At 44.3% G+C, this 23,203-nt stretch overlaps 1 protein-coding gene across 1 annotated transcript in view; it reads right to left on the reverse strand.

Annotated features, from left to right (window-relative positions):
* Positions 1-2,362: 2,362 nt before the first annotated feature.
* Positions 2,363-23,203, reverse strand: part of LOC138580351 (peroxidasin homolog) — a 375,430-nt gene continuing 354,589 nt past the window's right edge. The window contains exons 20-21 of the mRNA XM_069650821.1: positions 21,517-21,634; positions 2,363-4,171 (exon numbers count right to left, since the gene is read on the reverse strand). Coding sequence (XP_069506922.1) covers positions 21,530-21,634 — 105 coding nt within the window. The 3' untranslated portion in view covers positions 2,363-4,171; positions 21,517-21,529. The remainder of the gene's footprint in view (positions 4,172-21,516; positions 21,635-23,203) is intronic.

Raw genomic sequence — 23,203 nt, forward strand, 5'->3', positions numbered from 1 at the left:
GAGACTCTTTAACAGCCCTTTCTTTAAAGAAAAATATTTTAAAAATGTTTCTGGCTGAGTGTGGCTGAGTGTGACCTTGTTTATGCGATGGTACTTGATCCTATTTCCTCCCCACTCATCCCCATACTCCCAAGGCCCTCTGTGCACCAACGTGAATGCTGGGCGGGGGAGGGAAGACAAAGGATGTAGTAAGATGGCCAACGACAAGACAAAATGGCCTCTATATACCTACATGCCACCCGCGGACCTTGCTTATTGGGCACATCTTTTTGTAGCATATCTCTGTTGGAATATGTTGAGCTTTCACTATGGTTTGGAGGGTTGCCAAAAGCAATGCCAGAGGTTGGGATTAACTCCAAACCTTCCAGCCATTACCTGTTTTGTTTTGCTCTAATCACGACGAGTGGGACGGGTATGCCCAGACATGGGTCCCGCGCCTGCTGGGCCTATAGGCCCAGTGAGTCCCAACCATATTTGGGGATGCTTGTGGTCTCGTGCAGAAGGCATGTGACCAAGCAGTTTGGGGTAGACTGCCCCTTTTGGGCTAGGACCAAGCCTGATTTGCATATGGTCTTTCCCCTTTTGTAATGGCTTGGCAGGCAAAGAACGATGGTCTGGAGGGTTACCCAGAGCAATGCCAGAGGTTAAATTAAGTCTAAACCTTCCAGCCATTGCCTCTTTCGTTGAGCTTTCACTAAAGCATTTAATGTCTCTGTCTTATGTCCTCTAACTAGAAGATTCCCTTTTCAGACCTGCACCTTCCCGGCTTGCCTCTGGGCTCTCCGGAGTCTCCAGACCAGTAGTATTCAGTCATTTAAAGAGCCTCCTGCCCCCTCACCCCCACCAGGACATCCTTCAGGCCCCTCAGCAGGGCCAGTCCCACAGACCACTGCAATACATCAGGAAATGTAAACCCAACATTCTAGATGTGAGCCCCAGAACTGGACACAGTACTAGTGCCATGAGCTCAAACGCTGGAAAGAAATACTCCTGGTGTGGCGCATAACACTGCATACAATATTCCATCTGTGAACCAGGGAGTTGGACGCACACTCCAGATTTGGGCTGCAGAACTAGAAACAATATTGTAGATGTATCCTTCTGTATTATACAGAATACTCCTATGTAAGATTACAGTTAACTCCATGACACACAAAAACTCTGAGAAAAAATATCTGGCAATGTAACAACGTCGTACCCACTGGAGACACCATGCACAGCCCTGGACTTCCCACTGGAGACACCATGCACCAGCCCTGGACTTCCCACTGGAGACACCATGCACCAGCCCTGGGCTTCCCACTGGAGACACCATGCACCAGCCCTGGACTTCCCACTGGAGACACCATGCACCAGCCCTGGACTTCCCACTGGAGACACCATGCACCAGCCCTGGGCTTCCCACTGGAGACACCATGCACCAGCCCTGGGCTTCCCACTGGAGACACCATGCATGACACCATGCACCAGCACTGGACTTCCCACTGGAGACACCATGCACCAGCCCTGGGCTTCCCACTGGAGACACCATGCACCAGCCCTGGGCTTCCCACTGGAGACACCATACACCAGCCCTGGGCTTTCATTTCTCCATCACATCCTTCTGGAAGTTGTATTCTTGGGTCATTTTAGTTGATTGAAATTGACTAAAGCTAAACTTAAGTAAAAGCAAAGAAAAAGAGTGGGCTAGTGGGTCTCTGATGGCACGGAGGCATCCCTCCATGGTTATTGTGTTTCACAATGGTAACTACAGTGCTGGACATCCTGGCATGTACTGGGCTGTCGCCGAATGATACGCACTGGCAAGACCATCAGTGCTGGCTTTGGCCATGCAGGCCTCGTCCCGGGTCCCAGGGAGAATGATTGGGAGGTGGTCTGCATGCCTGCAGTAGCACAGCCATGAGAGAGTATGCAACCTTCCTGCACCCCCCTCCGCCCTTCTCGCCTGCACAGTGCCAAGTGCTTTCTGGGGTGTCTGTCTTTCGAATGCCACATTTATTTATAAGACTTTCACCATTTGGTACTAAAGTGCTACCAGGAGCTACAACTAATGGGGACACCACAGTACCACCAATGAGGCCCAACCAATCAAGGTACTAATGCACCCACCTGTGAGCCCAGACAACCTAGCTGTACTAGGTAGTGCTAAAGCACCAACTACAATGCACAAGTACTGCTTGCACTAAATCAAAGGGTATATGCCCAAATGACCAAACCAAAATCCAGCCGTGTAAGGCCAACCTGTGAAGGTCTTTGGCTGCCATGCTGCCTTCCCTCTCGCTCGCTACACAATCTGTTGCGTAACAATATGTCCGCTTGACTAGGCAAGCCAAAAATTAACAAATAACATGCCGCCTCATAGTGAAGATCACTGATACGCTTTATTAGACTCAATGTTCGTTGCCAATTTATATTTATGATAGTGACATCGAAAAACTTCCATAGACATACAATACGGAAAGTAGCACCTTTGAGCACTTTTGGACATTTGTTTCACATGTGTGAGGGTGTTGGCTGGGACAGTCTGTTGACATACAAATGTTATACAGCAGTGCTTTCACCTGCACACCACATGAAAAATGCGCCCAGCGGTTTAAGCAGCGCTTTAAAGTGCACGCCGCTTTCTTCCTCTGGAATTACTAAAGTGCCCCCTTGTAAACTGTGATAACGTAGGGAATTGTCAAGGGTGGAGCGGGTGATTGTGATATCGGGAGTGTTCTAGCACCGCTGGTGATCTGACAGATGGCAGGACTAGGGTACAGTGTGTCACATGTCAGGCAGAGCCTGCCGTAGCAGAGCGTGGCCCGGCCCTCACAGCCTTTCAGAGGCCCCGGCTTCCAAACGTAGATATCATCGTCGTGGCCCGTGAATCGTGTGCACAATTAGCCATGTGCGTGAACACACAGGTGTGGAACCAGTCCTTAATGACTGCGCCAGGTCTGCGGCTCAGTGAACTAATGCGTTGAATACAGCAGCCTGTGTCTGGACCTCATAGTCACAGGTTCGAATCCCAGCAGGTCCACTCAACCCTTCATCCTTCCACGGTTGGTACCATGAGCACTGTTGGGTAACAAGGCACATCGGTGAGTAGTGCCAGGATGCCCTGGTAGTGCCACGTGCACTCTGCCAATACACCTGTTAGATTGTGCAAGACCTTGCACGTCCTAAATGAGCACACTCAATAAATCCACATCCTTTTCACTAGGACCCGAGCACGGCGGCGAACATGTTGATTGATCTCTTTATTGCCAGTGGTCCAAGCATGTTGGCACATATCCCAGCTCACCTTCATGGAAGGCTTCACCCTCCTTAGACTCATTTCCACTCTCCATCCAAGTCAATTACTCTCCATAACCTTCAGTAGGATCACCCTCTGAACCAACATTTATCTCCATCTAATTGTTTTTAAATCTCCATTGACTTCAATGAGACATCCCTCCAGAAATATCTGGTGATCCAACAGGGCGAGAGGTATGCATCGATGACGCCACTGTTGCCATGGCCCAGATGCGCAGAGTATGGAATATGGGGCGTCTCCATTCCCGGGTCACTTCTGAGATCTTAGCTCGAGGCTTCCATAAGGAACATCCGGTCCTGGAACGGATCCTGCATTTCTGTGCACTGCGATGCAGGCGAGCTGTAGTGAACAGAGTCTAGATATAGCCCATGCACTTTCAGGGAGCACTAGAACAGGGGTGCACAACCGAATTTCTCTGGAGGGCCGAATGTGCCAGAAGAGTCTCAGACAGTGGGCCGAACGGTCTGTGGGGATGATCGAGTAGTAGCGGCTTTGGTGTGGGAATTTGAGTAAAATAATAAATAATAAAACATGGGTTTTGAGGTGTAGTTTTGCATCTATTAATGTATTTTTTAAAATCTGTAACCTCTGTGATGCACGGTCTTGTAATGGCATTACCACTTTGATTTATTTGTATTATGGGACTGAAATCATGTTTTAAATAGAAGTAAAACTGCAGGTATCAAAAACAGACTTTAGATCAGGCGAGCCCAGGTGAAGCTGACGGCCATAAATAATGTCCTGGAGGGCGGCATCGGGCAGGCGGGGCTGTATGTTGTGCAGCGCTGCACTAGAGCAAGACCCAGTCAGAGTGAGGAAGGTTGTTCGTTTGGGAGTCCCATCCTGCTGCTGGAGTGAAGGGGCTGGGAATTCCTGCATTGGGAGAAAAAGAAAACACGAGAAGGTCTGAAGCATGTGAAGAATTAAGAAGACTTGTCTAAGCGTAATATACATATACAATCTTTAGTTTTGGCTATTAGGTAGCGCTTAAGGAGATGCAACTATTTAATTGGAGCACAGATAAGAGGGGGATGGGATGTGAGGAAGGACACACAGCTTGTTGTTGTTGTTTGGCCATTTACCCATTAATTTACTGACCAAGACCTTGCTAATCCTTATGGCCATTCCCACCCACTACCTGCCCCCTGCTGAAGACATCCTTCTGGGTCCTCTTTGAGCTAGCTAAATCATACAGTAACATCCAACTGTGTGCAGCATAGGGCCTGCTAGTGTTATATATATTAGCACTTTTCTGAGAGTTAATGGCTTAATTGCAGCCTCAAATATGCTACTGGTGCATAACGAAATGTCTTAACCAAGTGTACCTTCAGTCACTTGATTTATAATTAAGGCTCTCGGTTTTATGGTATTTATTATGCCCGTTTCCATCTGTATTCCTCCATATTTATTTTGTGGTCATTTTCTCTGTATTTACCACATTTATTTTTTGATATGTTAAATTATAGGTGGTAACTACTATTCTTTCACATATATTTAAACTGGAAAAACACATTACAAGGCATACACTAAGCAATGTTGCATAGCAATTTGCTATGCAATTCTGTAGGTTTGCTAATTAAATTGGCACTTGTGTAGCAAAGATAGCTATTTAAGATAGACTGTTCAATGAAAGCACAGCTCACCCTGCATTTCTCCCTTGCCCTCAGGCTTCTTTCCACCTTTTCTTTCCACCTTTTTTTCCTCTGTTCACTGTAGCAATCATCTCCTCCACTCTTAAGTGCCAAAGGCTTGTGTGGGGGTAGGAGTGCTAGTCAAGAATAATTTTTCTTCAAATAATTGCAAACCAGAAGTAATCAGTGTGGCACTTTTAATAAGCCAACTATATACTGTCTGGCAAAGATCAGTATGTGTTAACTTTATATTATTTTATTAGAAAGTCATGCAATTTCATTCTTTACATAAGCAGTGCTTCCATGCTTTACATTAAAGTTTAGGTTAGTATATCTAATTCTCAGTGCCAACTAGATTTCATTTTAGTGGGGAACATGCATCATATTGATGACTGAACACTTTTAAAAATGTACATGATTACAGGCCAAATGCATTTGTTGGCAAACCTAGTTTTGTGACCTACCGTTGCATACATCTGCAACTAGTGCTGACTAACCCGTGCGCTGAACCCATACTCCTGGACATTCTATCTTATCACCCTGCTTTATAGCAGGTACCCTGAAAGTGAGATGACCACAAACTACTTTTCCACCTACTGTGTCCAGGTCTCTGCCCAATATGCCATCCACTCTGCTTAGTCTCTACTTTCCTTCCTCTTACATACTGAATACACAAACTAACTAGAAATGTATGCAACATAGTGCTCAATAGTTCCATTCAGTCTGTAGATCTACAGATTTGCTGCAGTACCATCCACTGTAGTTAGCCTCCAGAGCTCCCTTTGATCCATGATTATGATTGCCTTCTTGATTATGATTGCCTTGTATAATAGCACAAACATTAGAGAGGTGGCCAAACTGTTGTCAGTCTTTTTATTGTATCTATTTGTGTCCATTCATGCAGCTAACGTTTTACAGACACTCATCCAGGGCATGCAACGTCTACTCACCCACTCACATAGTCAAGTAGATTTTATTAAGGGCGAATACCATTTGCAGGGGCCGTTTGAAACTTTTATTTAATATTTACTTTGTTTGAGGTAAATGTCAAATAAAAGTTTCACTGTGCATGGCTGCCCACTGGGTGGCAGCAGCAGCGTGCCAAACAAAGTGGGTTTTTGGTGACATTCACCATTTTTTAGAATGCACATTTACATTTTTTGTCATCTGTTGCCAAAAGTCGAGTGCATTTCTCTTAGGTTGGTAGGTAAACTAAATTGCTTGACCTGCAGGTCTAGTGGAATTGTAAGAAATGTGCAAGGCCTGACTCTTTTTCACTTATGTCTTACTTCAGCAATACACAAAAATGCTGTATTGTTGCTTGTTTTATGTCTTAGCTAGAAACAACTTCTGGTGACATTACACAAATTAGTATACCATTGCTAATCAAATGGGTTTGTTTGCTAATCCAGAACATTTTAATGAGCAAACTCTGCTAATACATTTTTTAAAAGTAATGTATGCCTTGGATGCCTGTAATGGGAAACTCCTAGAGCTGTGTTCCTGCACAAGCCAAGGCCTGCTTATCTGCAGCAATTTAAGCAACTTATATAGGAATTAAATTACTTAATTTCCTTTTTATCTCTGTTATGTAACTTTTCACAGCCAATGACCTGCCATGGATGGCTGATAACTTAAGGACCCAACCAAGAGACATGAATTCCAGCTTTTTCCCTTTTTTACAAATACATCTTCGAAGGAAACTTAGTGATTTCCATCTGTATTTATGTGTAAAGAAATCAGTAAAAATGCAAAACAGGGAGCCTTAGGTATAATCATCTTGTGCATCCTCAAATCGGTTTGCTGCACTTAAATACTGTTAAAACAAGCATTGTGTTGAGGTATTAGGTTGGCACTTGCCTCAAAGGAACAATTTGTTCATATGGAGAAGCTAGGACTTACAGGCCTACTGAGTTCAGTAGCCGTAAGATCCCCACTCGAGACATAGTTCCTATCTGGACCCAAAGGGCAATCCCACATCCCTGCTAAGATCGCCGCTACCATTCAGGGTTTTAAGAAGTCCTTTTTTAGTCTCCATTGAGCTCTAGTTTTAGCAGAAACTGCGAAATATAAAGATGTTCATGTTAGTGTGATTCATACTGCGCATCGCTGACCTTTTTCGGAAATCCAAATGACATACACCACCAAATTACCTCAAATAGATACTACTAAATTTCCTACTGACTAAATGTTCGTAGGACATGTTGTGGTATCTATTTAGTGGTGTAGGTCTTTTTATTTTTGTTTGGACCAGCGGCAGGGTATCCCCGCAACACACCATTCACTATACTACGCAGTATAGTGAGTGGGGGTTGCGAGGGACACCCCACCGCTGACACGACCAAAAAACACATTCAAAAGGCTGCGGGGGCTGCAGGTGTGCCCCCGCAACACCCCGCTCACTATACTATACATTATAGAGAGCGAGGGTTGCGGGGGACACCCCTGCAGCTGTTTTGACCAAATAAAAGCCTACAGGGGCTGCCAGGTGTCCCCCGCAACACCCGCTCACTATATATTATACTATACACTATACTATACAGTGAGGGGGAAAGAAAAAAAAGAAAAGAACCCCGCGGCGCCGGTTCCCGATCATGGAAGTGAAAGGGAACTGGCATTGCAGGGACCAGTGAGATGGAAGGAAAGGTAAGTAGAGGGGTGGGGATGAGGGTGGGAGGTTGCAGGGGGTTAGCGTTTCTATAGGTTTGGGGTTGTTTTACCTTGGATGACCGAATGGTAAATGTACGAACAATTTTGTATTATGTACATTTCTCATGCAGTCATTTATGTCGCACACTTTTTAGTCACAGTAAAACAAGCCCAAATCGACCTTTTCATGGTCTCCAGGCAGTCTGGCGGATCTGGAAACAAAGAAGGGAGGATATGTTCGTTTTGTTAGTGGGGGTAGAGGGAGACTGCAAGAGTGCTTTTGCTGTTCTGTTGGTAGTTCCAGTTCAGAAAAAAACTGTCACTGTGTGTTGGTTCTTTTTCTAGGTGGTATGGGTCAGTGGGTTTTCTGGTGAACAAGTCTGTGTAGGTTGCTTTGTGGGCCTGTGGTGTTGTATTGATGTTTGAGCCTGTAGTTACTGAGTGAGTACTTGGAAGAGGTATGCATTTTGCTGTATGATTTTCAAGGTGGTTCTCTGGTAGTCATGTGTGGGTGTTGTCTTGGTAATTGTGTGGTGTGTTTGCAGAAAAAATGAGAGTTTTAGTTGGGTTAATGGTAGGAATTATGTGATCCTTAAGCCGAAGTTGCGTAGATTCTTCAGTGTAGGCTGAAATTCCCTATGTGGTGGTTAGTGATATTACGTTGTCTGCCTACTTTTGTTGAGGGGATCTAGGATGTCAAAGGTGACTCCATAGTTTGAGATATTTCTCCTAGACTGTGCTTAGTTGGAAGGTTGGCAAATTAAAGAGCCAGATTTTTTGTGATTTCCTGAAGGTCCGATGTACTTCTATTGAGTGTATTTCCTCGGGGAGAGAGTTCCAGATTTATTTTTAGATGTATGAATGTTGATCTTCTATATTTCAGTTTTCAATATTGTTTGGGTTGAAGGCATATGTCATTGCTGGATCTAAAGGTTTGGTCTGTAAATGCAGATTCTGCTGCATGCCCATGGATTGCTCTGCACGTTATGCAGAGTGTTTTGAAGTAAATCATTTTAAAGTTTATTTATTATTTATTAATGTGATACAGTTTTATACAGAATGTAAAAAACTTTACACATAAATTACATTAAACATTTACATTATAAGAATAAATTCAGATATACAGTAAAAAATCATTATAAACACTGTAAAATTCATCACAAATCAATCATTCGTTCAAGGCAAAGAAGAAACATTTGAACAGATCAGATCCGTAATAAAGTTTTAGATAAATATTGTAAGACTATTTAGCTAGAGGTAGACCCCCTTATGCATATGGATGGCCACCCTTGTGCTTGCTTTCAGATATATAGTGGCCTCGCGCCACACCTGGAAAAGTGCTAAGTGCAGTTTAGGATTTAGGGAATTGATACATTGGTTCCAGAAATCTGGATGTGTGATTTGATCATTATCATGGACAAATTCCATCAAATATTTCCTATGTCTCGTTTTTAGCCTACTACATTTTGTTAGTACGTGGCATGCCGTCTCCGGCATAGATGTAGACTCACATATTCTGCAGTACCTAGCTGCGGTAGTCAGGCCCATTGATGCCCCACGAGCCGACAGAACTGGTAAATAATTGAAGCGTAAGAGTAATATAAAGCGCCTCAGTTGGTCCGACGGGCATAGATTTAAATAAAGCTGAGGCTTCATGTAAGTATAAAGTATAAATATGATGAAGCCATAGCTTTTCAAACGTCCCAGATGTGTGAAATTACTCTGCCAGTCCCATAGATTTAAGCGGTTTCGCATGCTAACAATCAGGTGTTCATTTTCCCTACCCCACTCCGGGGACCAACTGATTTCTTCGATCAGAGTATTAATCTGGGTTTCAAGTTTTATCTGTCTACCCGCAGAGGTATCCTCTTTAATGGTCCTGAGGAGGTTGGTTGTAGGTCTGTTGTTGAACCTAATGTAGAATTCCAACCTTTTCCTCAAAACCATAGCCTTAAGAGAAAGGATGCCCAGCTCTAGCCTAATCATAGCCATGGGAATGCATTGGGGGAGACCGAGAACTTTTCTCCAGAACTTCCCCTCCACAAGTTGTAGCCAACCGAGGTCCATGGTGATCAGAGACTCTAAACCATATATGACCATAGGGACCAGGCATTGCAGATAGAGCTGGCGGGCTGCCCAAATAGAAAAACCACATTGCTCATATGTAAATCTATGAATTAATGCTGAAAGTTGCGCAGCCTTTAATCTGCGTTCCTGAATACACATATGGTAGTTGCCTTTGTGGTCGAACTCTACCCCTAGATATTTATATGAAAGTGTGTATTCAATTTCGATTGGGCCCACCATCATACGAGGCCTAGCAACCTTTCCTGCTGTATACAGCATTAATTTGGTTTTGCTGTGGTTGATAGTGAGTTCGTTGGATTCTGCATATTTCCATAGCTGATTGGTTGACCTGAGTATTCCACTGAAAGTGTGATCTAGTATCACCAGGTCATCTGCATAAGCCAATATGGGACAATGATGAGAACCTATCTTAGGGGGGCAGTTGTTTATCCCCAAGAAGCAGTTAGGCACATCAGATACAAATAGATTATATAAAATGGGGGCCGTCACACATCCCTGTTTTACCCCTCGCTTCAGAGAGATAGGTTTAGTCACTGTCCCCTGATTATCCAGCCTGACTTGTACGGTGTTATTGGTATGTAGCAGCTCAAGGTAATATAATAAAGATGCGGGGCAACCAAAATTCTTTAATTTTTCCCATAAGAGGGATCGATTAACTGAGTCAAAGGCGGCCCTAAAATCTACATAAAGTGCATATAGTGGAGGATTAGTGCGTGTTAATGCCTTATTGCTTAGGGTATTCATGATAAAAAGATTATGTGATGTGGAGTGGCCAGCCCTAAAACCACATTGAAATTGATCCAGGATGCCTGCCTCCTCAGTCCATTTTTGTAGTTCATTAAGAATGAGAGCAGCAAACATCTTCCCGGTACAGTCAAGCATAGATAGTAATCGGTAATTCTCAGGGTCATTCCTGCTACCCTTTTTGAAGACAGGTATAATGATGGCCTCTTGCCAAGATGTTGGTATGCGTCCATCAGACATAATTTTGTCAAACAGAATTTTTAGCAGATTGGCCCAGAACATTGAGTTGTTTCTCATCACTACATTCGATAGACCATTAGGGCCTGGAGCTCGTGAGGAATTTAATTCCTTAATTCTGCATTGTAGGTCTTTAATGGTAACACTAAAAGGAGGGGTGGGAGGATTAGGAGAGGTGGGAGAGCAGAGCTTATTACTAATCCCTGCATTTCGTTTTTCCAAATGAGATATCCATTTGTCACTACATATGGGGTTCACCATGTTGGTAATCTTCTTGCCTTTTACATCTCCTAGAATGGACCATATTTTGCGGGAGTTCTTACTGCATAGAGTTTTAACTGTAGATTGCCATCTCTCCAATTTCCTGTGTCTTTTATGTATTTTTAGCCATTTTTGGTAAGCAGCTTTCAACTTTCTTATTGTAGCTGCTTTATCATTAAAAGCGTACAGGTCCTTTCTTGTGGCCCGGATTTCCCTTCTAAGCTTGCGCTTCTGATCTCTGATGGCACGATCATAGATTAGCTCTTGCGGCAATTTTCCTGCCATCATCCGTATTTTATAGGAACCATGCAAGCCAGAGAAATTGCTAACCCATCCTTCAATTTGTTCGGGCGACATCTGTGAGAATAATTTAAACTGTTCAAGTCCCCAATCTCCCGATGCTATAGATGCCTTCATCACATTTTGTGCTGACCAGGATATACGATTTGAAGAGTGGTTGGCTACCAGCTCACCGAGATTTGCCATTCTCTCAGTTGGTATATGGGATCTTAAGTTAAGTGTCAAAGGGTCATGGTCGCTCCAGATACATTCCCTCACAACCATATCATCGATGATGTTTGCAATTTCCGCACTCGTGAAGATATAGTCGAGGGTGCTTCCATTCCTTCCATTCTTCCAAGTGAATTTTGCGGGTCTATCATTCTTTGTCCTGCCATTGATTACTTCAAGATCCCAGCATTCGAAGAAACTACTCCAACATTCTCCCTCGTTATCGGTGTATGTCTGTTTCCAATAGCTTTTGCTGGCTAGGTTCTGGTTGTTAGTGGTGCCCCCTCCATGGTTTATCCGGCAGTTTAAGTCCCCTGCAGCAATAACAAGATATTTATCATTTAATAACCTCCAATTACTGAGAAGGTCATTTAGAACATCTTGTATATGCTCTCTATGTGTAGCCCCCGGGGGGTTGTAGATATTTATTAATAATGTTTCTTCCCAGACCTCTCTTATTCTGAGGGACAAGACTGCAGCACAAATATAATTGCTCTCCACTGAAATCCTTTTACTTTTGATTTTGTTTGACACACCAATGGCTAAACCCCCATAGGGGCGCCCCCTTTGTCCTTTCTTGGCCAGGGTATGATGAGTTGTGTATCCGTCCATGGCCGTGGGCTGTAATAGCCAAGTTTCTTGCAGCAATATAATGGGGTAGCCATTGATGAGTGATAAAGACCCCTTGTCAGTGAGAAGATGTTGATGGCCATGGGTGTTCCAGCTCAGTAGGGAATAATCTCATGATTGTTGTAGTACCATTGGTAATGAATCGGCCAGCCATTTCAACGTGTTTTGAATATCCACCATCTGAACTTTCTTCCCCAAAGGTTGGGCGGGTTTGCAGCCATTAGCCTTAGGTGGAGCAGGATCGCCACTTGGGAGACAAGGGTCCTCCTTCTCTTTACAGGCATCCACCTCTATCCCAATTCGCATAAGGCTTTTTTTATGAGAGCGGATTAATTTAGCTGATGCCATAACACAGCAATGGAGGGCTGTGACATTAGGATTTCGTACGGTAAGTGGTTCCACGAAGGAAAAATCTTCCGAGCGTATAACACGCAATTGGGGGATCAGATGTAGTTTTATCAAAAGTTCGGATCTTGTGAGCCACTTGTCCCTTTTCTCCTGGTTTAGATTTTTGATAACACAGATTTTACTGGCGTTAAAGTCATCATTATCTGTTGTCTCTATGGGATCATGATGTTTGTCTTCCTCGTTTCTTGCGTTCCCAGATAAGGAGGAGCAATTAGAGGAATCATCAGTTGAGTTAAAGTTTTTGCTATTAGCACCCCCAAAAAGCCAAAGCAATTGCATTAGAGTACAGCTAGATATAAATGACATATGAGGGGTAACACACAGCTTGTAGGTGCTGTTTGGCTATGTACCCACCCTTGACTTGCCCATGTCCATGCTACTCCCTATGGCCATTCCCACCCACTCCCTGCCCCTACCTGCCCAATTCGTATTATCCTGGGATCTCTTGCGGGAAAGGTTTATTAAGCCTTAACATCAAACTTTGTGCTCAAAGTGCCTGCCAGTGTTTTTTCAAAGCAGTCTTATGAGAGTTAATGACTTGGTTGGAGCTGTAAACACACTACTGGTGCAATAAAAATGTCTTAAACAGTTCTGCCTTCAACTACTCGATTCATAAGCAGTAAGAATGTGCTTCACTGAAGTCCTGTTAAAAGCAAGCATTGATAAAGCCAACCACTTTGGGGTGTGTTTAAGTATTAGGCATTTGCCAGGCACTATTAATATATGCCCAAGTACGTGCACCATTTTGCAGCTGCTACCATTGTGGCTAGTTAATACCACCACGTCAGTGCCAGGCAAATGCATTTTTCATGAGTACACAGAACTGATGGTATTGGCAATGCTGAGTGGTAGCCAGTGTAGGGAGCTTAGTGCTGCTGTGATGTGCTCTCTCTTGTCAGAGGAATAGTCTTGCTTCTGTGTTTTGCATCCATTGCAGTTTTTTGGTAAGGTAGTCTGCCATTCCAAGATAGATGCCGTTGGTGTAGTCTATTCTTGACATGACAAGGGAGATGATGGCAAGTATTCTGCGTGGGAAGGTGATAAAGGGTAGTGTCCGTTTGATTGTGTGTAGATGGAAGAAGCATTTATTCACTGCTGCATTGACTTGGGAGATCTAGTGTTAGGTCGTTGTCCATTAATATTCCAAGGTTTTTGACTACTTCGGAGGCTTAGGGTTTGTTTCCTAATTCGGAAGGCCATGGTATGTGTTGGTGAGTCGAGGGGTTTTGAGCGAGATCATGATTCCATGCTTTGTCTGGGTTTAGTTTGAGGCTGCTGCTGCTCATCCATCCATTTATGTGTGAGGCAGTTGGTGAGGGTAAAGGTACTGTCTATTTCTTTGGTGGTGTTGATTTTGTAGATGATTTGCATGTCATCTGCATAGTTGTAACAAGTGAGTCCAAGTCTTTTGTTGAGTTCCATGAATGGGGTCATGTTAACGTTGAAGAGTAGTGGGGAGAGTGAGGAGCATTGTGGAACTCCACAAGTTGGTGTGTGCTGTGTTGAGTTGAAGGGAGGTAGCCAAGTGGTTTCCGTTCTCTCTGTGTAAAGACCTTTATCAATATTAGTGCAAGGTTGCTAATCCCTATATCTTGTATTATTTTGATGAGGGTTGCATGGTTAACTGAGTCGAAGGCCACTGAAAGGTCTAATGGTATTAGTGCTGGAGTGGTGTAGAGTCCGAGTTCATTTTTAAGTCATCCCAGATAGCGAGCAGCGCTGATTCCGTTCATCTGATGGGGATGAAGCTGACTTGTGCCTGGTCTAGTAGGTGGTTTGTTTCTAAATGTAAAACAAAAGAGGCAATGGCTGGGAGGTTTAGAGCTAATCTTATCCTCTGGCATTGCTCTGGGCAATCCTCCAGACCACCGTTCTTCAGCTTCTAAGCCATTACAAAAGGGAAAAGACCATATGCAAATCAGGCTTGGCCCCACCCTAAAAGGCACAGTCCAGCCCAAACTGCTAGGTCACATCTCTTCTGCAAGAGACCAAAAGCATCCCCAGATATGTTTCGGCCTCATGCTTGTCAATGAAGAGTATCTTGGGTCTCTAGGTACCGCAGGCGAGGGACCCACGACTGGGCATACCCATCACACTTGAGGTGACTAAAAAAAAAACGAAAGAGGTGATTGCTGGAAGGTTTAGATTTAATCTTAACCTCTGACATTTCTCTGGGCAACCCTCCAAACCATCATTCTTTGCCTGAAAGGCCATTACAGAAGGGGAAAGACCAAATGCAAATTAGGCTTGGTCCCACTCCAAAAGGGGCAGTCCAGCCCAAACTGCTTGGCCACATCCCTAGACATTTTTGGGCATTGGTGGGCTTCATCAGTGAGGAGTATCTTGGGTCTCTGTAGTAATTTGACGTAGACCAATGCACATTAGGTATGAGCTTTAATATAGGGCCCCCGGAGCACAGCACCGCCAGGAGTACACTAAATAAACATTCCATAACACTCATTAGTGGAATCTCCCTACGTGTATACATTCTATAGGCTTGCATTCTACAAGCCTTGTCAGTGACTACATAACATCTCCCTTCTTTATATAAAACGAACAATAGAAGGATGAGTGGGAAAAGGAGGTGGTGGGAAGGAAAAAGGAAAGAGAAGGAAGGGAAAGGAGTAAAATTAACATTTCTCTAAACCTTATATAAATGGATAAAATAAACATTTCTCTAAGCGCTGTTAAGAAAAGGATACATGTGTCCAGAGGATTTAAATGCTAGTAGTAGAGATAGTCATTATTGAAGTTCAGAATAATTCTCCGGTTTCTGTTAGATAGTCCCCCATTTAGAACTTCACTTCTTACACTATGGGGAATATTTGCAGACTCCTTTGTTCATGTGGTCAGGTACTCCAGGGTCATTGTCTATACTAGTGCCTGATTTCGTGGAAATGTTTTTGTTCACTTGACCTGATGCTCCTAGATTAATGTCTTTGTCTTTACTCGTGCTTGATCTATTGAAATCTTTCTCTATTTTCACAAGATCATCAAAAGACCATCTTCTTCCATCCTCCAACACCACCGATTTGCCATGACAGCTCTTTAATTTCTGTGGTGATCTAAACCTGGATTCACCTTTCAATGTTTTCTTGGGTTCTCTAATGCAAACCCACTCCCCCTCTTTAATAATCTTTTCCTTCACCCCATTCTTGCAGTCATAATAGTTCTTGTATTTCTCCCGTTTCTTCTTTACACTGCTTAATATCTGATCAACATCCAACTTTGCCTACCCTGTGTCCATGAAAATCCAGGCATGTCTCAGTTGATTGGATGCCACTCTACCACACATCATAGTGAAAGGTTCAACATTGGTGGTGGAGTGCGGAGTTGTCCTACAGGCACACAGGGCTTCCTTGAGTGTCTCTCTCCTTGGGAGGGAGTTGGCTATGGCTAATCGAATCACACTCTTTACAAATGTATTCATTCTCTCTACAAGACCGTTGGCAATCAGATGGTACAGCGAGGTTGTTATATGTTCAATTGCTCTATCCCTCAGGAATCCTTGGAATTCTAATGATGTGAATTGAGACCCATTGTCAGACACTAACTCCTTGGGGTCCCCTTCTCTGTTGAAAACTTCTATTAGAAAATGTGTAATTTTGTCAGTGGTGATGCTTCCTTCCGATACTCACCACTCTAGCCATTTAGAGGTGTAGTCTACAAGTACTATAATGTATATTCTAACTGTATCAAGATTCTCAAATGGTCCCATGACATCGATTGCCAACTTGAACAACACACTGTTGGGAGGCTCCACTGGTTGCAGTGGTGTTTTCCTTAATATTTTAGATTTGTCACTTGCAGCACATGCGGTGCAATTCTTAACAATTTATTCCACCTCTCTCCACATGTTTAACTACCAATAGTTACTTCTTATTCTTTTCTTGGTTAAGCTCCTTCGTAGGTGTCCCTCATGAGCCAGGGCAAGTAATTTGCTTCTAACTTGCACAGGAGGAATTATGCAATTACCTCTGTAAATGTGTTCTGGAACCATAGATAATTCTTCTTTGATTTGCATAAAATCTGCAAGGCTTTGTTCACACTCTTTCCAATCACTGGCTATGGCTTTTCTAATTTCCACTTGTTCTGGATCAGCATCAGTCATATTTTTCCATTCATCTTTAGCAATGGCTGAATTTATAGTGGTAATGATATCTCCATCCATGGACTCCATCTCAGTTCCATGGTTGGTTGACAACCTGGAAAAACAATCAGCTACTTTATTTTGTGCACCTGGTGTATAACATACATGAAGATTATACTGCATAATGTCCAGAATCCACCGCCTAATCCTTGGCGATATCAAGTGGGGTGCTTTTGATTGAAGAACATGCACAAGTGGTTTGTGGTCAGTCTTGAGGAGAACGGGTAAACCCCAAATTAGGTTCCTAAAGTGTTCTAAGACCCACTTCACTCCTCGGGCTTCCCTTTCTATGGTGGAGTAGATTAAATCCGTTCCTCTCAACACTCTTGATGCGAATGCAATTGTCACCATATTTTGTTTTGGAGCTGTTCTAGCACCCCTCCCAAGCCAACTTTACTGGCGTTCATTGAAATTATTGTTTTGGCTTTGCAATCAAACATTCCCAATGCTGGCGCTTGGTTGATGGCAGACTTTATTCTTTCAAATCCTTCTTTACACTCTTCTGACCATACATATTTTGCTGTTTTTTCATGAGACCCTTCATATTCTTGGTTCTATTGGCATAGTCTTCTACAAACTTAGAATAATACTCCGTCATACCTAGGAAACTTCTTAGCTGATCTTTGTTCTCTGGTTCAGCAATACCCAATATGGTGTTCATTAACTCTTCCTTATGACTAATGCCCTTGGTGTCTATCGAGTGACCCAGATATGACAGCTTGTCACATTTGATCTTGCATTTTTACAGTTTTAGAGTCAGGCCACTTTTTTGGATCACTTGCAAAACCCCCATTAGTTTTGCATCATGCTCTTCCTCAGTCCTGGCAGAAATCAGAATGTCATCTTGAAAGCAGTGTACGCCTTCAAGGCCCCCAAACAGATGTGACATCAAGCTTTGAAACATCGCAGCAGCTGAAGCAAGTCCAAAAGGCATTCTTTTAAAAATAAATGCGCCCAAAGGAGTGACAAATGATTTAAGACTTTTTGAACTTTCTTCCAAGGCAATTTGATGGTAGGCCGAGGATAGATCCAGGGTGCTAAAAAACTTGGCTGGTTTCATAGTTGTTTATAATTCACTTATATTCGGGAGACAATGCCTGTCTATCCAAATGTTTTATTCAGGTCCCTCAAATCCACGCACACCCTTATCGTACCATCAGGTTTTTTCACCAACACTATTGGGGCAAGCCATTCCGAGCTTTCTATGGGCTCTATTATGTTTTGTTCACACAGACATGTACGTTCTTTTCTCAATGCTTCTTTCGTGCCAATTGGAACTCCTCGAACTCTGTGTGCTATCGGTACAGCACCTTTCTTGAGAACTATCCTATGCTAAAAACCCTCTAAAAGTCCAATATTTTCACTAAATACTCTGGGAAACTGTGTTGCTGCGCAGTTTTAATGTCGCTGTTGTCCTTTAGTACGCTCAGTATAGGAATTTCTTCTCCTGGGTGAATTTTGACTCGGAGAACAGCTTGTTCCTCCCATCCCACTACAGATGAGCCATTTTTTGCTATGTAGAGTATACAGTATGTCTCTCTATCACATAACTTTAACTTGACCCATGTGCATCCAATGATATCTATGGGGGTCTACCCATACCCCGTTGCCCTCACTCCGGTACACTGTATATCTTGCATTTTGCCAGACAATTCTTCAATGAAGGTCTTGACATCCACCATGGTGTACGGGGACCCAGTGTCCACCATGATGGGCAAGAATATGTCATTTATTTGCATGTTCACCCATGGTCCCTTAGACTGTTGCAACAATGAGACCGTGAGTATTTGTACCTGTGCATTTCCTTGGTTGACAGTCAACATGTCATCTTGTCCTTGACTCTCCTCAATGATTTTTACAGTGCCTCTAGGCATCCTATTGGAAGGGTGTCTGCTAAATCTTCCCATCCTGCAACGTACATTCCTGCAGACCTTTGCAAAATGTCCCACATGGCCACATCTGTAACACTCCACAGTTGCTGCAGGGCATTCTTTATCACTGTCATTATGTTTGTACCAGTCACATTTTTGGCAACGGCCTTGATATTGATTTCCGTATCCTGTATCTCTGCCTCTTCTAGAACTGGCTCTTGAACTGTTAGTGGACATTCTTCTCACCATTGCCACTAAGGACTCCTCCAATTCCTCTTTGGGCTTATCTTGAATCATCTTAATCTCCCTATCTTCAGCCTTGTCAAACCTTTCTCTCATGCAGCGATCACCTAGTTCCATGCTTCTGGCTATCTCTATAGCTTGCTCCAATGATGGGTTTTTGGTTTGCCACAGTCTCTGTTTTATGCATGAATCAGCTACATTGAACACAAGTTGATCTCTTAAATATTCATCACAAATGCCAGTAAAACTGCATGTTGACATAAGTCCCCTGAGAGACGCCATATAGGCATCAATTGACTCACCTTTTAGTTGCCTTCTAGAGAAAAATGTGTATCTTTCCAATACAACATTAGTCTTGTTGCCAAAGTGCTTGGCAAGTTTCCCTAATGCACTTTCAAACTTGCGGTTACCATCACCGGAACAACCTTCTGCATCATCCAAGTCAGGGAGTGCCCTGAAAATTGTTAGAGCTTCTGCCCCAACACGGTTCAGTAATGTGGCCTCTTTAAGATCATCATTAAACTTGTTTCCACCAATAGCCCTCAGGTATACCTGGAAACCATTGCTGTCTTTTTTTTTTATTCCTTGTGGTATGTGGCTGCGGCTTTATAGATCCTCACAACAACAATGCGGCTATCGTCTCTGTGTGTTATAACCTTAACACCATACATTAAACTTTATTTGTTGCATTGGTCACTTCCTTGTCCCTTTTGTGCCACTGTAAACTAGTCGCACTTCTCATTGATAGGTGTTGATACTGGTGGTATATTCACTTACAGACTTTGAAGTCTGTGTTCAGACTTTATTTTGCTTGAGAATTCATATTTTACCATATAAGATTGCCTTTAGATCGTGTATTGGTATTAGAGTTTCTAGGTTTGGTTGTCTCCTGAAGTTGATTACACTCGCTATGTATTGAATTATCCCAAAACACTCGTATATGGTATTGACGCTTTTATATTCATGGGCAGTGGCCTTACCATCTGTTAAGTCACAGTCTGTTATGTTCACGGATCGTGAATCTGTGTTCACAGTCTGTTTTACAGCCCCACAGTACATACATCGTAATCTGTACAGTCATCGTAAAATGGTTACTATAGAAACTCAGATGCAACTTCTAAAAATGGCTCAACGTCGTACCACGCTCTAAGGTCCCTTCCTCGAATGATTAACGACCGCTATTGGCCAGCGTTTCCTAAAATGCTCTCACTTTTATGGAGTGTTTTCGCTGGATTTGGCTTATCCTGCTACCTCATACGCCACTCGCAGTGCCCGCGACAAAGTCCCCTTGCCGGCGTTGCTCGTAGGAGTGCCGGCTGACTGCCCAACATTGCCTTCGCAGTCATGGCACCGCGTTGTGACCTGCAGCAGTGCAACCTTCTTCACTGGATGCAGCCGTCGAGGGAGCTGCGGGGGCCTCTACTGATATAAAGGTACCCTTGTCGCCAATTGTAGTAGTTTGATGTAGACCAATGAACATTGGGTATGAGCTTTAATATAGGGCCCCAGAGCACAGCACCGCCAGGAGAACACTGAATAAACATTCCATAAAACTCATTACTGGAATCTCCCGACCTGTATACATTCTATAGGCTTGCATTCTACAAGCCTTGTCAGTGACTACATAACAGTCTCTAGGTCATGACAGGCACGGAACCCACATCCAGGCATACCCGTCCCACTTGTGGTGACTAAGGGATATGACCAAGGAGTTTGGACTGAACTGCCCCTTTTGGGGTGGGACCAAGCTAATCAAAGCACTGAAGGGAAAGAAGAGGAAGGGAATGGGAAGGTGGCATAAAAGAGAGAGAAGAAGAGGGGAAGAGAAAAGGTAAAGCTGGAAGCAGTGTCTATAGACCAGACCTCCCTGTCCTGTGGCTATTGCTCTGATGTGCTTTGTCCCCCTGGGAATCTAAAAGCTAAGGTTAGAAAGTAGGAAGGAAAACTTAAGGCACTGCCAGGTGCCCACCATCATCCATAGGCAGATGTGGCTTCTTGGATATAGATTTTGATGGCGGCCATATTGGTCCATGTGCTAAGGGACAGGCTGTCAAAACGCCACTAGCCCGAGGGGACGAGGCCTAGACTCCACATCTCATGGCCTGGCCTTAGCTGCTGGGTAAATGCTCTGCAGAGGCTTCGATAGAGAGGGGGCTCAGCGCAACCAAGGATGTGGCCTCGTTTTGGGACACCTCGTGGATGTACAGGAGACACAGGGTGGAGAACTGTCTATTTCAGCCCAGAAATTGACTCTAGCTGTGCAAGGAGAGGGCAGGCAAGGGAGAACGTTACCGAGCCTGGCACTTGTAAATGGAGGGCAGACTAAAGGATGCCATTCGTAGAAGGGGGTGTGGGACTGCCACCTTTAATTGGCCTAGGGTATGTAGTATGCAGTTCTGTTCTGTGCCACAAAACATGTTCCATACAACAACACCTGCTTCTGCACCACATTCCCCTCTTCATATCATGAAAGACAGCTACTTAGCACTGATCTACTTCATAAAGCAGTGATATACACCACACATGCCTGCACTATTCAGTCCCTGCTTCCTTTTCATTCCATGATTTAGGCCACCACGCATTTCATGGTGGTTGTAGCTGGATTCAATATTTCCATCCCTGCCAATTCGATTAAGCCCGGACGTATAGCCTCCAGCCCCTCTTCTTGGCAACTTACCTCAATATGTTTAACCTGGCAACCACACCATGAAGCCCAACCCACACAATGTAGACCCCCTGCATAGGCCCACCCCAGCGTTACTCCATCTATGCTGCCTGTTTGCTCTCCTCAGTCACCTTTCAGCAGCTGTCAGTGCAGGTCTCTCTTCTGCCAGTATCGCTCCCGCTGTCGTTGCCGCCAGTGATCTCCGGTGCTTCTGTGGTGCCGTCTCACTTCATTCTCAAGGGCGTGAACCTAGGAGACAATAAAAATTACCCATGAGATCGTGCAGGCTCGAGACTGGGCAGACTGGCAACATGGCAAGGGTGCAGGACCCAGGGGAAAGGGAACACTGGTGACAGTCGAAAGGGGGCCGTGAAAAAGTGAAGACTTGTGGTAGTACAAAGGGCCCATGCGACAGGGTGAACTTGTGACACAATAAGGGGTCCACGTGACAGCGAAACCTAGTGACAGTTCAAAGAAGAGCTCTTAAAACAGAGCAAACGTGTGTCAGTGAAAGAGTCCAGTTGGGCAACTTAGGTTAGTGATAGTTCAATGAGTTCATGTCCCACCTCCCGGAAGGGTGAATAATACGATACAATTCCACAATTCAAACCAGAATTTAAGGCAGAATACCCAGCTACCGGCCGGAAACCATTACCCGAGGAAAATGGGCACATCAACACTTATAACTAAGCCTCTGACAAAGTCTGACCCTGTGCCACCTGCCCGCCTGGGAATGACACTCTGGAGCAGGCGATGAATCTGACAGAGACATTCCCCGAGAGAGCCAACGCTCCTCTAGAACAGACACGGGCAGCTCAGCAAACAATGGAAGGAAATTCAGAAACAGGGCTCTCCAAACAATCCACACAAAACTCAAACATACCAATATCTCACTCTCTCCTCTACATCAACAAACAATAAAATGCAGCTATACCCCTCAATCAATTTGGCTTACCTGCACACATACCCCCTCACTTCCATGGACACCTCAACAGCCTTTAGAACGCAGCTGTAGCCCACGGAACAATCGGCCTAGCGGCTCGCATAATATCATACACAACCCCACCTCCAGCGGAATGCAGGCTCGGGGTTTATGGCGCACACATTCTGCTGACTGCACACATCCACCGCACCAGGTCTAGCATTATAATGCAGCTACACAATACAATGGCTGCGCACATACCGAGTGCACCCAGGCACTGTATACTACTCTACACTCTCCACCGACTTGGACTACGGTCCCTGAGGGCGTTCAATCCACAGCGCTTTGAGATCATACCAATGGTACATAAGGTGCTATACAAATGCACAATAACAATAATATAACAGGTTGGTGAGTGACATTGCTGTGGCCTCCCGAGACCAGGCGTACTAGCGATAGGACCGGAGTCCCATGATCCAGAGAAGACTAGGGACAACCCAAGGAGATTTTGAAACAGGCCGGGCCACTGACAGCACAAGGCAAACAAGAGACAGGACAGGTTGGTGCCGGGATCCCGTGTGGCCACCCAGAAATGGGAAAGCTGGTGGAGGAAGCATCTCCTAGCGGCTATGTTGGTCCAAAGCTTTGGCAGAGGTGAGAGTAGGGCGTGAGGAAGCAATGTCCTGTCTTTTGTTGGTAGGACTCTGCTTTCTACCTGATCTTATTGTGGGCTCGAGGAATGGTGGCAGAAACAAGAGGGAAAGAAAGAGCATGAAAATACTGCTGCCTCCCGGGAGCACTAGAGCAACTGAGCAGGACTGCCACCACCTCACTGATAAACGCCTGAGGCTGGACGGGTGATGTAGCGTGAGAAGTAGCAGTCTCGGGTGAGAGTG

The sequence above is a fragment of the Ambystoma mexicanum genome, chromosome 3p (assembly GCF_040938575.1).
Source record: "Ambystoma mexicanum isolate Mex_15411 chromosome 3p, UKY_AmexF1_1, whole genome shotgun sequence".
NCBI classification, from domain to species: domain Eukaryota; kingdom Metazoa; phylum Chordata; class Amphibia; order Caudata; family Ambystomatidae; genus Ambystoma; species Ambystoma mexicanum.